The sequence below is a fragment of the Columba livia genome, chromosome 15 (assembly GCF_036013475.1).
Source record: "Columba livia isolate bColLiv1 breed racing homer chromosome 15, bColLiv1.pat.W.v2, whole genome shotgun sequence".
Lineage (NCBI taxonomy): Eukaryota > Metazoa > Chordata > Aves > Columbiformes > Columbidae > Columba > Columba livia.
Window position 1 is genome coordinate 13,519,228 of NC_088616.1, and position 14,866 is coordinate 13,534,093.

The following is a 14,866-nucleotide window of genomic DNA, read 5'->3' on the forward strand; positions in this document are numbered from 1 at the left end:
TTGGACATGTCCCCCCAGCCCTGCTCCCGTCTCTGCACCCACCGTCCTGTCCTGCCCAGGAAAGGGCCGGCACCTTCCTGTGCCGGCAGCGCATAGCTCAGCGCTGAGCTCAGGCTCCGACCTCCCTTGCTCCCGCCTCGGCCGCCTGCCAGCCACATCTGGCTCAGATAAACGGAGCCGGGGCTGGCAGGAAGGTCCAGCGGAGCTGGTGCCTGCTGGCTGCACCGTGGCCAGTGCCGAGGGGAGGTTGCTGGCCAGGAGCCCGGCAGCCACATCTCCCAGCTTGGCTTCTTAACACCAAAAGCTGTTTCCTCTCTGCTCTGGGCATAGCTCGCATGCACACGCTATCCGGTGTTTCCCACCCTCGCTGCCTTTGTGGCTACTGGGGTGATTTGGCATCCTGGTATTATATTATTTTTTTGTTCCCTGAGACCGGAGGAAAACTGGAGGCTGGATAAAGCCTGGCTAAAGAAGGCCTGTGACTTATTAGGAGCGATGAACGCAGCATCCAAAAATAGCCCATGTCTCACTAGGTTTGTGCCCTGCCCAGCAGCACTGGCAATTACAGGGTAAGGCGTCTTTAGGGAAACTTGTTTGTGGGCTGTGCAGGAGCTCACGGGCTCCCCGCTGCATGGGGCGCTCGCTGGCTGAGCACTGGTGATGGGTCTTTTCCCAATTTGAAGTGAGATTTAGTTGCACTCCCATGAACTCCTTCCTTTTTAACAGGGCCTGTTCTGATAGATTCAGGATAGATATGAGGAAGAAATTGTTGATGCTGGGGGTTGTGAAACACTGTCCCAGGTTGCTCAGATAGGTGGTGGATTCCCCATCCCTGGAGACATCCCAGGCCAGGTTACAGGGCTCTGAGCAACCAGAGCTGGTGAAGATGTCCCTGCTCGTGGCAGGGGTGGCACTGGGGGAGCTTTGAATGTTCCTTCCAAACCAGATTGTTCCATGATTCTATGATTGTTTGGAAATGCTCTGCATGAACGAGCTGCAAGCACTGGACCTCTGCTGATGCCCTTGCTGAAAAGTGTGCTTGTGTCTGATTGGGTTTTTTTTTTTGTCTCTCTCCCTAAAGAACTTTGAGGTGGAAGCCGATGACCTGGTGGCAATTTCGGAGCTGGGCCGCGGGGCTTATGGCGTGGTGGAGAAGGTCCGGCACGCGCAGAGCGGCACCATCATGGCCGTGAAGGTGAGGAGAGCTGGTGCTGAGCGGGAGGGAGGTTGGGATGTGCAGCTCCAAGGGAGCGGAGAGACTCTGTGGAACCCCACCAGTCACAGCAAAACGGGGACAGTCTTGTTCCGATTTTGCAGCCTCTGCTGTCCCTGGTGGGGTTTGGCTGTTGGGGGATCTGTGCTGATACAAGCTGGACACTGTGGGGTTGTCGAGCAGGTTCTGAAAGCTGGGTTGGTGCCTGCAGGTAGGTGGTGTGAGGTTTGGATGTCAGAGTCTGTCCAGGCTGCTGGCCTGATCCTGCATTGGCTGCGGAGGTTGTCAAGGGTTTATCTTCCATCTGGAAGATGGAATCTGGGCATCTTCTGGGGTGCTACTGGCTGCAAATTAAGCCCAAAATGCTTGCCCTGGCCTCAGAACCACAGGTCCTCTGAGACAGCTCAAGGGATAGTTGTATTGTCCCACCTACACCAAACCTTTTTTCTTTCATATTTGTCTCAGAGGATTCGAGCGACTGTGAACACGCAGGAGCAGAAGAGGTTATTGATGGACTTGGATATCTCCATGAGGACCGTTGACTGCTTCTACACAGTCACCTTCTACGGAGCCCTCTTCCGCGAGGTACTGAGCCGCTGGATGGCTGGTGGGCTGTGTGGCACCTGTGGCCTGTGCGATTGCTCTGAAGGCATCAAGCTGTCCCAAACCACCTCTGCTTTCGTCAGCCCGGCTGGGCTGTTGGAGATGCTGCCATGACTTAAAGGCTGGCCTCCTTCAGGCAGCGTTGAGCAGGTCCCATCCCTCACTTCCATGGCAGATGCCCAAGCGCATTGTCCGTGGCCCAAACTGACTTTGGGATAGACCATCGCAGGTAGTTTTGGTGGTACCTGGACGTCTCTGCCCATGTGCCGGTGGTGCGGCCAATAGTGGCTGCGTGGCAGGGACCTTGACCTGCCCCGTGTGTCCCTTTGTCCATCTGTCCCCACCATTCCCTTCAGCTCTCAGGGATTTCCAGGGAATTCCTTCTCAACTGCTTTCTCTCCATCCACAGGGCGATGTGTGGATCTGTATGGAGCTCATGGACACGTCCCTAGATAAATTCTACAAGAAAGTACTGGAGAAGAAGAAAACCATCCCTGAAGACATTTTGGGGAAAATGGCCGTGTCTGTGAGTGCCTCTTGGATTCTTACTTGGTTTTGTCCATCCCCTGAGCCATTTGGAGGTCTCTGAGGCCTGCAGCATGTGGAAATGGATGGTGTGTGACTAACAGGTACCCTTTCGCTCTGTCCCCAGATTGTACGAGCTCTGGAGCATCTGCACAGTAAACTGTCCGTGATCCACAGAGGTATGTGCTGGGTGGGATCAGCATGATGTGGCTGGAGGTGTCCTTGAAATAAGTTATGTGAGGACTCCTGCCTGGGAGGTGCATGTTGTGCCCTTCTGGGGTGGGATCCAGTGGTACTTGGGACCGTGGTGGACAGATCTAGATGCCCAAGGCCTGTTCCTGAGATGTATCCTTCATGCATCTGCTTGCATGATGTTGTTCCCATCTTCCTTTCCAGATGAAGGGTCGAATACAGTAACTGAATTCCTCACTACCTGCATTTTTATGGGCATCTCTGTCTCTCTCTGAGTACAGAGGTACCTTGAACGCAGCTCTTGGGGACGGAATCCCCAAACCTTCCTGGCTGGGTAGTTCTAGCAAGGTGAGGGCTGAAGGATACCTTACAAATCACTGATGGGAATTGTGACACTTGGGTTCTGTTCTTCATCCTGATGTAGTTCCTTGTGTAGCTGTGGACAGATCATGATGAGCATGAGACAAGGTGTCCTGAGAACTTGGTAGTGGAAAACTTTAAGAGTCGTCTGGGCATATGAATCTCTCCTGAGGACCTGGGCATTAACTACTTTTATTTCAACCTTTTGACCTGCCTTGTTAGAGAGGAGTCCTGCTCTGTCTGGAGAGCATGGTTTATAGTTTTACCTGTCAACGAGTTTTATTGAAATAAGAGAGCGGTGGGGTTGTGTCTCCCTTCTCTTGTGTTGGGTCCTGCCTGGTCCTCTGCCAGCTCGGTGCGGAGCTTCCCATCTTGTCTCAGGCTCTGTGACACCCCTGCAAAAGCCTAATCTGCTCTTGTGTTTTCTCTCTTAGATGTGAAACCTTCCAATGTGCTGATCAACAAGGAGGGACATGTGAAAATGTGTGACTTTGGAATAAGCGGCTACTTGGTGGACTCGGTTGCGAAGACTATGGATGCTGGCTGCAAACCATACATGGCTGTGAGTGTGGGGCCGGCAGCCTTCAGCCTTGACTCAAGAAGGCTGCTGCTTAGAAATCGGTCTTGGTTTACCTCTGTCCTGAGACAGAAACCAGTTCAGAGTGCTCTAGGCTTCCTGACTCAGCAGAGTCCCCCAAGGATGGGATTACGCTCCCTTTAAGCTCTGCTGTGCGCGTTAATCCTGCAGCAGACTCTTCCTCTGCCACCTTCCATTCACAGCAGGGTAAAAGACTGGCCTGGTGTGCTGGTTGGAAGGACTGCTCCTTGTTGGAGCTGAGGCTTTTCTTGGCAGAATCATTTCGTTTCATCCTCAGATCAGTATGAATTTCCCCTTGCAATCCATGGCATCTGTGTGGGTAGTTCTTGCTGCTGGAGCAGGGATGATGCTGCAGGGATAGTACAGGTCTCCCTCAGGAGGTGGATGGGAGAGTTTTTGTAGGTTGTATGGAGCAAGACGTGGCTTTAATCGGTGCTAGATTTAACCTCGGACTCTACCTCCATGGGGACGTGAGCCGGGGAATCTGCCCAACCTAGGTTTTGGAGCCAGAGGTTTGTTCTGTGGGTTTTGCACTGAGAAAATGAAATAGAACTGTAATACCTTTTGTTTTTTTGTTATAGCCGGAAAGAATAAACCCTGAGCTGAACCAGAAGGGCTACAACGTGAAGTCAGACGTCTGGAGTCTGGGGATCACAATGGTAATGCTGAGAGATGGGGCTTGCAGTCCTGGGGTTGGGATGGGGTCTGTGTGGTGCTCTGACCCTGCCGTGAGCAGTGGCAGCTGGTGGCTTCACCCCTGGGTGGCTGCCCAGCAAACCGGGCTGGATTCTGGGTGTGAGAGCTCGAGGCTTGAGATAAATTACCCAGAGCGACAGGGCGGTGGTGCTGTCCTGTGCACACAGGGGCACCTCACCCCGGGACAGGTCACGGTGAGCCTGGATGTGCAGCCGGTGTTGCTACCGCTGCTGCGGCTCTTGCCAAGTTGGCTGACAGGCTTGCCAGGAGATCTCCTGCCCCTTCTCTTTTCTCCCTTCTTGCATGTTCCTGCTGGATCCTGGGAGATACATACAGGCTTTTTATGTATCATGACATGAGGAAGAAATTTTTGACACTGAGGGTGGTGAGAGCCTGGCCCAGGTTCCCCAGAGAGGTGGTGGATGAACCATCCCTGGAGACATCCCAGGCCAGGCTGGACGGGGCTCTGAGCAACCTGAGCTGGTGAAGATGTCCCTGCTCATGGCGGGGGGTTGGACTGGATGAGCTTTGAAAGTCCCTTTCAACCCAAACTATTTTGTGATCACCACACGGTTCCCTTGTACCCCTCCACTTTGTTGCACAGAGCACTTCTGTCGTACAATTCTATCTTCAAATAGCTCCAGTTGGCTCTGAACTATTTTGATGTGGATGGCAAACTCCTGGGGGACAGTACCTGGATGACAATAGGCTTAGTTGGGCATCCAAGAGTCTGGCTTTTAATTGCTCTGCAGTTCTGGAGTCAGTGGAGCATGGTTTGCTGCAGCTGGGTCACAGCCTTGTATGCAACCCCTCCCATGTTAGCAAAACCTTGCAGGAGGATCGAGGTGAGTTCACCTATCCTGCTGCTGTGTGAGGTTTTCAGCAAGTCCTGCCTGCAGGGTAGCTCAGAGCAGCCAACAGGAAGGGGAAATAATTTTGTTTCCAAAATTGCAGCTGCTCAGGATGGTTTATCTACCTCCTGCAAGAAAAGGATCTTGCAGAAAGCAGCTGAAATCTTCTGGTGCCAGAGGACAAAGGAAATCCCAGCGGTTGGCTCCAAGGAGATGCCGCTTGGAAATGCGGTTCTCGCTTTCCAGGAGACTATCTCATGATTATTTTCAGGAATTTTTCCTGCACCCTGTTAGCTGTGACTTCTGGTTTAGGCGCTGCATCCCTGCACAGATCTCTTAGCAAATATCACCTCTTTGCTTGCCGGTTTTGTCCGCAGTGCCGAATCCGAGCCCCTTTCCTCGGTGTCCCTGTGCCAGTGCAGAGCAGAGCTGGCTGGAAATGTAATCAGTTCAGCTTTCCTCCCAAGGTGCAGGAAGCTGTGGGATGGGAGATTGCCTGAATGACGAAATCTCGAACCTTTCCAAAGCTGGATGGGAGAGAGGACCTTGCTGAGAGCCTGCCAGCCTGCAGCAGAATGGAGCCACAACCTGTCCGATTCCCTATAATGTCTTCCTCCTGGGCTGCCTTACTGTTCTTTTTGTTTGTTTGTTTTTCATTTCTGAAGGAGTTTGATTTCATACCAGCTGGTTTTAGGGCCATCGAGTTTGCAGGGCTAATCCAGGCATTTCTGGGCTGGTGGTTTCATTCTGTTTTCCAGCAGCAGGAGCTGAGCTCCCTGAACCTGAGCCCAACATGATTGGGGCAGCTGCCTCTACCCCGTGTCCTTTCAGGTTTCTCATCCCATCCCACCCTGCCAGGCAGGTCTTGGAGGTCCTGCTGCTCATCTGGAGATGGGACCTGGCCCTTGGCATCCCTGGAGGGGTTTTAAAGACATATAAATGAGGTTCTTAGTGACATGGTTTAGTGACAGTGCTGGGTTAATGTTTGGACTCATTGATCTTTAGGGTCTCTTCCAACCAAAATGATTCAATGAGGAGCGTGCCCAAGAGCTGTGATGGGATTTTTCCAGCTTGAATGGGTGATGGAGCAGAGGTGACTTGCAGGAAGGACCCAGTAATGGAAGTGGCTTGGCAAAGATCTTCTTCAGTGGTGTTCTAGCACCTGTTTTTTCTTGGGTCTGTGGATTTTTGTGTGTCTAGGTCATACAGTACTAGCCTGAAGCCCACAGGCTGGCTCATGGAGAGCAAAGCACTTTGGAAACCAGTGCAGAAATAGTGTGCTGTTATTATCTTTTTAAATAATCCAATTTTACATATCTTTGGTGGCTTCCTGTAAATGCATTAATATGCTGAACCAACCTCAAAAGGAAGTATTTTTGGCCTCTGGGTCTTTGTATTAAAAATAAAAAGAAGCTATGTGACCCAAATTGAAAACGGTTTGTAAGGAAAGAGGGTTTTCATTCTGAATGTGAGCTGGCTGCAGAGGCCGAGGTAGTCGGGCTGCGTGGGGTCGCGCTCGTCACGATGTCTCATGTAGTCCTGTCTCCATCCCCAGATCGAACTGGCCATTCTTCGCTTCCCGTACGAGTCCTGGGGGACGCCCTTCCAACAGCTCAAGCAAGTGGTGGAGGAGCCCTCGCCCCAGCTGCCCGCCGATCGCTTCTCCAAGGAGTTTGTGGACTTCACAGCGCAGTGGTGAGTCTCCATCGGGGACCGGTGGCTTCTCCCAGCCTGGCTGAAGAGGAGCCCTGATCCGCAGGGCTTGGAGCAAAGCCTGGGGCTGGGTTTGTCATCCTTTTGAGCACGTTTCTCCCCACTTCACCGTACTGAGGCTGGTGCTCGGCCATGGCAGGAAGCGCTGCCCAAACTGGTTTTGCTTTCATCCTGACTCACACAGGCTGGGTAGAAGGTGCTGAGGTTTCTCTTCCCCTTTTGCCGTTGCTGCTGCTGAAATTTTGGTGGTTTCTGGCAGAGCAGCAATGAAACGAGAACAAACCCCTGGCAGCGTCTAGGTGCCTCTGGGTGAAAGCTGATTTGTGGTTTTGTGGGTACTCCATATGATAGCTGCTTCTCTTGGGGTGTCCCTCTGCTCCCCAGGTGCTGCTTGGAGCTGCCAGAACAGGCTGACCCATTAAGACAAGGCTCAAACAAGCCTTGTGGTCTGCTCACCCTATGGGGGGGTGGGAAACCATCTCCTTTCTTTCCCTGGTTTGTTCTGGTCTGTGCGGACAAGCGGGGCTGTACGGGGCAGACTGCAGCGAGCTGCTTGGCTTGTTCTTTTGGTGGCAAAACACTCTGAGTTGGCCTTTCCCGGTTACCTGCCTGGCCGCTTCGCTGGTGGTTCAAACCTGCTCAGCCAAGGAGGGAGAGGAATGGGTGCTGCCCATAAGAAGGGTGTCCTGTTGGTTGGGAGGGGAGAATCCCCTGTGACAGACCACACACAGCGAAAGAAAAAGATCCTACAGCCTTTCTCTTCTGTGTTTTATTTTTGTCTTCTAGCTTAAGGAAGAACCCTGCCGAGAGAATGAACTATTTAGAACTTATGGTAAGCGTGGAGCTGTTTCTTCTGGTCTTTATCACAATGCATTTTGAAAGTCGAATGGTCCAGCAGGTCCTGGGGCAATGGGACAACAGGGCTTGTGGGTGATTTATTTTTTCAGGCATGGAGCGGGATGGGTGTAGCATGTCTAAGGTGGAAGGGTGTGTTTAGTTCATGGGTGGTAAGGTCAGGGTTTCTAGGTGTTTTTTCCCTCTGTCCTTATCTGCTCTTGGTGAGTTTACAGTTCAAATGATGATAGTGCAGCTGCCAAGGTGGGCAGCTCTGGTGGGGTTGAGTCTAGAAACACCAAACCTGGAGGTGTTAGTTTAAGCTAAAGGGTGGTGTCTGTGGGAACCTGGGGAGGAGGCTGGTGTCACCTCTCCCCCAGCACCTTCCCAGCTGCCGGACATCCCCCGGGACCTGCTCTTGGGTTTGTCTGTCCCTGGGTGTGAGCTGATGTCATCTTGGTTCTTATTGGCAGGAACACCCGTTCTTTACCTTGCATGACACCAAAGAGACTGACATGGCCTCCTTCGTGACAGAGATCCTCGGGGACGACTCCTAACTCTGACCTCACGGCCTCGTGCAGCCCCTCCATCCTGGCTCCCGCGCAGAAGAGCGAATGAGGACTTGAGTTAGTGGTGGTTTGCACAAACCGTGGGCATCTCCGGCCCCATCTGGCCTCGCAGTCTCTTTTCTCTTTGCCCTGAAAATGAAATCCCCCAGGATGAGCCTTTTGAAGCCGACACTTTCCCAACTAAGCCACGGAGACGGAGGCCAACGTGTCCCATCCAGAGAGAGGACGGTGTCCGTGGGGTCTGAGTGGGGCCAGGGCAGAAGCTGCCCGAGGGCATCTCCTTTCCCCCGCAGCCCCATGCACAGCGCAGGGAGTCTGTTTCTTTGCTGCCTGGGGAAGGCAGAGAGGAAAAAAGCGCTGCTGTGCTTGTGTCCTGCCCTGCCTGCCCAAAGCCCCTTCCCAGAGTCTGGTCTTGCCTTCCCTTTGTGCCTGGTTCCCTGCCCCCAGGAGCCTACACATCTTTGGCATCCCACTGCTCACACCAGTGGCTGTTTTAATGCCTGGCTCCACATCTTAATGACCCTTCGAGGCAGCACTGGACCAGGCGTCCCCCTCCCTCAATCCATGTGCTGCTCCTTTCGGGGGGTGGAAAAAAAAAGCATTTTTTGATGAGCCCACCTTGATGCAAGCTGCAACCCACACTTCAACCCACGGGACTCCATCCAGCGCACAGTGCTCCCTTCCCACACGGGCATGAGGTGACATGGGGGGTGACAAGCAGGTCCCAGGACGCTGCCTCCCTCCCCTCCAGCCCTGGGCTAAGAGGATATGTCTTCCCCTCTGGGCATCTTAATGCCTTTTGCAGCCCCCACCTCCACCTTCCCCGGCTCTTGGAGAAGATGTTGCTCCATTTCCCAACCCGTGGAGCTCACGTAAGACCTTGCACTGTGACACCCGCTCGTTTCGGAGGCCAGACTCCCACCCCTTGTGTCCCAAACTGCCTTCAGCCCCCCCAGCTGCCACCAAGGCGTCAACCGAGATCGAAACCCCAGCGACTCGCATGGGGGCTGCCGCCACTTGTACATTTTATGTCTATATATAATGGACTTTGTAACATGTTGCCTAGTTTTAATCTAACTTGCTATAAATTAAAGCCCTTCTGTGTGGGAGGAGGGAGGAGCAGATCCTTCTCTGCTAACAAATCCACTGTGAAAACCTGATGTGTTCCCTCACTCTCCCAGCCTGAACGTTCTGCGAGGAGCTACGGGAGCAAAAGGGATTTCTGTCTTCTACTGTATGTGATCACGGGATAAACGCACCGGCTGTGGATTTTGTTGGGTTTTTTTTTTAAACAGATTGAGTTTTCAGAGGGATTTTTTTTTCTTTTCTAATATATATTTGTGTGTGTGTATGTGTGTGCACAATTATATATATATTATATATTTTTAAATCGATGAATGTGTGAACGTCTACGTGGCAAGCAGATTTGGTGAAATGGCTAGCATTTTTCTGGCTCAGTTTGGGGTGATGGGGGAAGGGGTCACTCCAAGACACCCTGGCCTAAGACTCTTTTTTTAAAGAAATGCATCTATTTTTTAACTGAATCTTTTAAAAATGTTGGGGTTTCCCCCCCCCCCCCCCCCCCGAAATTCATGCCCTGGAGGTGTGGATTTTGAGGTGCATTTCCATTGTTTCCCACCCAATGAAGAATGTCCCCCTAAATTCTTTGCTCCCTGTTCCTGCAACTTGGGGTTTGTGGCACTGGCTGCTCAGCATTTATTTTCATGAGCTGCTCCTGGGGGCAGCTGCTTCAGGGCAAAAGGGTTTTGGTCCTTTGTGCCCCTGTGCTGGGGCACCATGTGCCAGCACTTTGCCCCTATCACTGTTCCCATCCCCGGCAGAACCAGCCCAGGCTGAGCAGGACAAACGCTGTTCAGCTTTGGGCTGACCCTGACCCCCCCACACCACCTCTTCATGTAAAATAAATGATTGTTCTTCACATGTCCTTTCTCGGTCCTGCTCTGCAAGCCACCTGGCGCTCTCTAGGGCACCCGCACCTTTCCCTGCTTGCTCTCACAGCTTTGCAGCTGAGATGTACAATTGTTCTTTATTTTTTATTTTTTCTTTTCATAGTTGGTTACTTTGGGTTATTTCTCGTTTTCATGTTGAGCTTTTGTTTGTTCTTTTTTTTTGTTTCCCCCCTTCTCTCCTTGTTTTGACCCCTTTCCCCTTCCTGTGTCTCACCCTTTTTGGTGCTTTGGGGAATGGCGATTATATATGTTTTTCTTTTTTGGGCTGCAGTTCAGCTGGAGCAATTCCTGACATTAGGGGAAAGGGAACATCTGCCCTTTCAAACCCTGGGGAGATGCCTCTGGGGTGGGCTTGGGACCCTGTGCATAAAGTAAGATCTGCAGAAGGGGCAAACACAAACACAGCCCCTCCCTGTGCCATCTCTGCTGCACTCCACACGGGTCCTGCCTGTCCCTCTTCAGCCTCTCACCTGTCCCTCTCCATCTGACACTTTCCTGTCCTGCCGTGTCCCCTCTGCCATGGTGGGGGGTGTAAAGCCAGCCCCGGGGACAACCAGCTCGTCCTTGTGGTGGGTGAGGAATTTAGCTTACAGCAGAAGCCCCTCTAGCCTTGTATTTTTGAGAACGGTCTGTACCCATTAAACCCCGTCATTATTTTCAATAAAATTCACCCTCAAACCTGCTTCTTGTTGCTGTTTGAGTATCCCCGTGGGGCTGTGAAGGGGTGTGTGTGGGGGGTCCTGTCACCCGTGTTCGTTCTCGTACCGCGGGGTAACTCTGGGCCCGATCCGGCGCTTGTACGAGCCGAGACCCCCCCAGAGCAGCACTCCGACCCCCCGGGAGCGCTGCCGGGGGCACCCCGGGCTCTGCTCAGCCCTTGGGCCACGCAGGACGGGAGGTCCCGGTCCCGGGGGGGGTCCCGGGTCGCAGGGCCCGCCCGCGGCCGCGAGGGGGAGGCAGCGCCCGGCCCTGCAGGGATGAGCCGCCGGGACCGGGCGGGGTTCGCCATCCCCTCCGCACCCCCAACCCGCTGTACCCGCCCCGGGTGCCCCCTAACCCGCTGTACCCCCCCGGATGCCCCCGAACCTGCTGCACCCCCGATCCGAGCTTCTTCCAGCCCCGCCTCAGGGTGCGTGGCCGGGGAGATCCGCAACCACTTGAGCATCATGCCCATGGGTGCGGAGCTGCGGGGGGGTGTGTGCGTTATTTCGCTTCCCCCCTTCAATGGGACCGGGAGAAGGGAAATGGCTCCCTCCCCAAATATTGCCCCTGTCAGCCCCCACCAGGTAAGATCAGTCTGGGGACACCGAGTCCCTCAAGCTCCAGGAACTTGGTGGCGATGCTCAGCCTGGAGATGGGGCATCAGGGGTGCTGTGGGTGAGTGGGGACCTCAGAAAAACCCACCAGCCTGCTCGGTTTGGGGGGCCCCAGCCTGCTGTAGGGCCCCCTCCGAGCTGGAGGGATCTTTGTGTAAATTACCAGCTTAATAGCTACATCAAGACCCATTAAAAATGCATCAGTGCCTCTGAGGAAAGAACTTCAGGAGAAGGGGAAAATTCATCATCAGAGTTCCATTATTAGGAGAAATGGTGGGGTTCTTCCCCCATTTGTCTCAAATAGAGGCAAAAAGGGGTTATTTCTGTCCGGTGACTTACCTGTGGGTCTGTCATGAGGTGTAAACAGGCAGTGCCCAAATGCGGGTGACGAGGACACAGATCTCGCTGCAGAGAAGGGAAAACTCAGCACATCCAACACAGGGAGGGGACATGGGGACTGTCAGGGCTGCGGCAGCTGAATTTAGGGGTCAGCAGCTTTCCCTGCCCTTTGCTGAGCAGCACATCTTGGGAGCATGGTCTCTCTAAGGGGGCAGACCCCCAAATGTGTCCTCCAGTACACAGTGGGTGTTTGTACTGGTATATTGGTCCTTTGCTGGGCTGGTGGGTTTCTCCAGGAGCTGCTGAGCTGGAGCTCTCACCGTTCCTGAAGATCCATTTGTGGAGGAGGGCTGGCTAATAGCATTAGCAGGGGGCGTGATGATGCAGCCAGTTTTCTGGGGCTGCGGGTTATTTATTTTGCTTAATTTTTCTTTTTCTGCAGGTGGCTGAGACTGTATCTAGGGCGGGTTTTTTTTGGTTCAGGTGGCCTCTGGGCACCTTCTAGATCGATAGTATAAATTAGAGAGTTCATGCAGGCTGTTAGTTGGTGTGAGATGTGTTCAATTCTCCCCTAATAGCTGTCTCGCCCAGAAACTTCCAATGCTCCTGCTCTTGTAGCACCTAAGTGCTAATGAGCTGAAGCTGCAGAATACCGATGAGACACCTCAGGAATATGGATCAACCTCTCTGGGCCCAGCCAGAAGCTTTAAAATCTTTTCAGCTGGTACTTGGAGGGACTGGTGCAGCCCATCAGTGAGGAAAGAGATTAAATGAGGCAGGGGGGAAGGTTGTTGCTGCTAATGGGGAGCTGCTGAAGGTGTTTCCCAGCTCTTCTCTCCAGCAGAAGGGTAGGTGGCTTATTTTGGGGTGAGGAGAACTCAAGCTCTGGTTTAATCATGGTTATCCATGTGCTTTGGTGGCCTCTCTTTTTTTCCTCCTGTTAACTGGTTATCTCTGGATATAAGGTTATTAAGCTTTGCTCTGTTTTCACCACTGGCTTGGTTAAAGCATCTCCAAGCCTTTTCTGTGTGTCCTAGCAGCCTGGTTTGCAAATCCAGCCCCAGCGAGTGTGTCTTCATGAAATGAGCCATGGGGACCAGTCCTTGTGCCCCTGCATTCCCCCCAGATCTGCACCAGGGCTGACAGCAGCTCCCCAATGATGGGGTGCTGGAAAACTGGGGTGATTTTCTGTTGCCTTCAGCAGGAGCCCCAAAGCAGGGGGAAAACTCCCAGCTTGCCCAGTGAACACGGACCTCCTGGCTTTCCTCTCAGCTTGAAATTTCTGCTGCTTTTTCAGAGGTGGTAATGCTAATGGGGAAACATGGGGGTGGGAGAAGGAAACCTTCGCAGTGCAAAGCCTGAAAATATCGAAGGTTGAAGTGAATGCTGTGAGGGGGGCGAGGAGGTCGCCCCCCACGCAGGGGGCCCCCATCCTCCGGCAAGTTCGCCTGGAGGTTTTCCAGCCCCCGTGAGCGGTGACTCCGGCCCCTCACATGCTGTGTTAACCTTTCTCGAAATACCAAGTGGTGCTGGAACAGGCTGTTTATTTCCAGACGCCGGGAACGGCGGCGAGTGCTGCAGGCATGTGGGCAGAGGAGAAGCCTGGTGAGCCATGGTGGCTTTTGCACTTGATTTACATTGGATTTACATTAGCTTGGAGTGGAGGAGATGGGCACCTCGATGAACCAAAGCAGTTACCTTGCTATCAGCTGTGTTTTCCTTGGTGTTATTCCCTCCTCAGGGCTGCCTATGTCTCTTCTAGAGTGATATGCTCTTTTCTTCTGATGGAAGCTGAGATTTCATAAATAAAATCCAAGGTTTCAGACAAAAGCTCCATGCTGTGAACTGTGCATTGTGTGCATGGTTTCTCCAAGTATTGCTGCCCTGGCTCAGTAGGGCAATTAAGTATTTCCTAGGTCGTCTCGCCCCTGTGCAATGACCCTGCAGAACATCACTGCCTGCAACAGGTCCTGCTCAGCGTCTGTGATGAGAAGCTGTTGAAAGAGCTTGGGGGTACCCCAGGATGTGACCCTGCAATGGAAGCTGTGCCTGGCGAGCCCTTGCTGGTGGCAGGAGGTGTTTAGTTGGTGTGCAGCTGTCCCCAGCCCTGGGAACGGGAGCCCCAGTGATGCTCTTTGCTTCCCCTCTTTGCAGGGCTCGTAATCGCTGTGTAAACACACAGCAGCTGCCATGCGAATTGGATCGATACCCACTGATGCTGCACAGCTCTGGGGACAGGGAGTGACCTGCAAAGCCAGGCCAGAGTGATGGGTGACGGTGGGTGCAATTTGGGGTGAACCAGGAGGATGCAGAGGTGTTGGTGGCTCCTGGAGCTCTGCCAGTGTGAGGTGCTGGGGTGGCAGCAGCGCTTTTCAGGGAGCGGTGCCTTCAGCTTGTCTTCCCACTGTTTTTTTTTGGTCTTTCTAGGGCTGTTGGGCTGTTTTTTGGAGACTTACGCTGTGGTTATAGTGAGCCAGGATCTGTCACTTTGCTCCACGCCTCACCTGGGGGCTCTGGCCCCTTACAAATGGCTGTATTTAGTGAATCTTGCCAGAGGTCTGGGAAACCTCAGTGAAGACTGAAAGGTGTTTTTGTGGGTGCAGAGCAGCCCCTGTGACCCTTGGGTGGGGGACATCTCTCCTTGGGGAGGGGGCTGCGCCAGCACCACGAGGCCGTGGGGGTGTCTGCTCCCCTTGTGCTGCCTTCCTGAACCGAGCCCATCAGCAGCAGGATGTGTCCCTTGTCATCCTGCCTCACCCTGTGTTTTTTTAATTACAGCTTTGGGAGGGATCTTCCTCTTTATTCCCCCGAATCTTCTCCTTAATTAAAAACCTCGATCTGGGCCAGTGAGAAGCAGCTGTTGCCTCTTTGCTATGTTCTCTGGTGTGTTACAAGTTTTTAACCTGACTGTTGGCTGCACAGGGATGGAACTGGGGACAGCGTGGGGACAGGATGGGGCACTGGCATTACCTCTGCCCCACCTGGCTTCTCCAGGCATCCTGAGGTGACGCTGAGCAGAGCTGGCTGCCACCACCATCCTTGCTGTGCCTATGGGGGCTGAAATCATCTGAGGTATGAGTGGGAACT

At 53.2% G+C, this 14,866-nt stretch overlaps 1 protein-coding gene across 4 annotated transcripts in view; it reads left to right on the forward strand.

The window, feature by feature from the left end:
* The window catches only part of MAP2K3 (mitogen-activated protein kinase kinase 3), a 33,388-nt gene extending 22,582 nt beyond the window's left edge, over nt 1–10,806 (forward strand). For all 4 annotated transcript variants that reach the window (XM_065031335.1, XM_065031337.1, XM_065031336.1 and 1 more), the window contains exons 5-13: nt 1,082–1,195; nt 1,679–1,798; nt 2,226–2,342; nt 2,469–2,520; nt 3,328–3,455; nt 4,073–4,150; nt 6,594–6,733; nt 7,538–7,583; nt 8,059–10,806. In XM_065031335.1, coding sequence (XP_064887407.1) covers nt 1,082–1,195; nt 1,679–1,798; nt 2,226–2,342; nt 2,469–2,520; nt 3,328–3,455; nt 4,073–4,150; nt 6,594–6,733; nt 7,538–7,583; nt 8,059–8,142 — 879 coding nt within the window. In that variant the 3' untranslated portion in view covers nt 8,143–10,806. The remainder of the gene's footprint in view (nt 1–1,081; nt 1,196–1,678; nt 1,799–2,225; nt 2,343–2,468; nt 2,521–3,327; nt 3,456–4,072; nt 4,151–6,593; nt 6,734–7,537; nt 7,584–8,058) is intronic.
* The last annotated feature ends 4,060 nt before the right edge of the window (nt 10,807–14,866 follow it).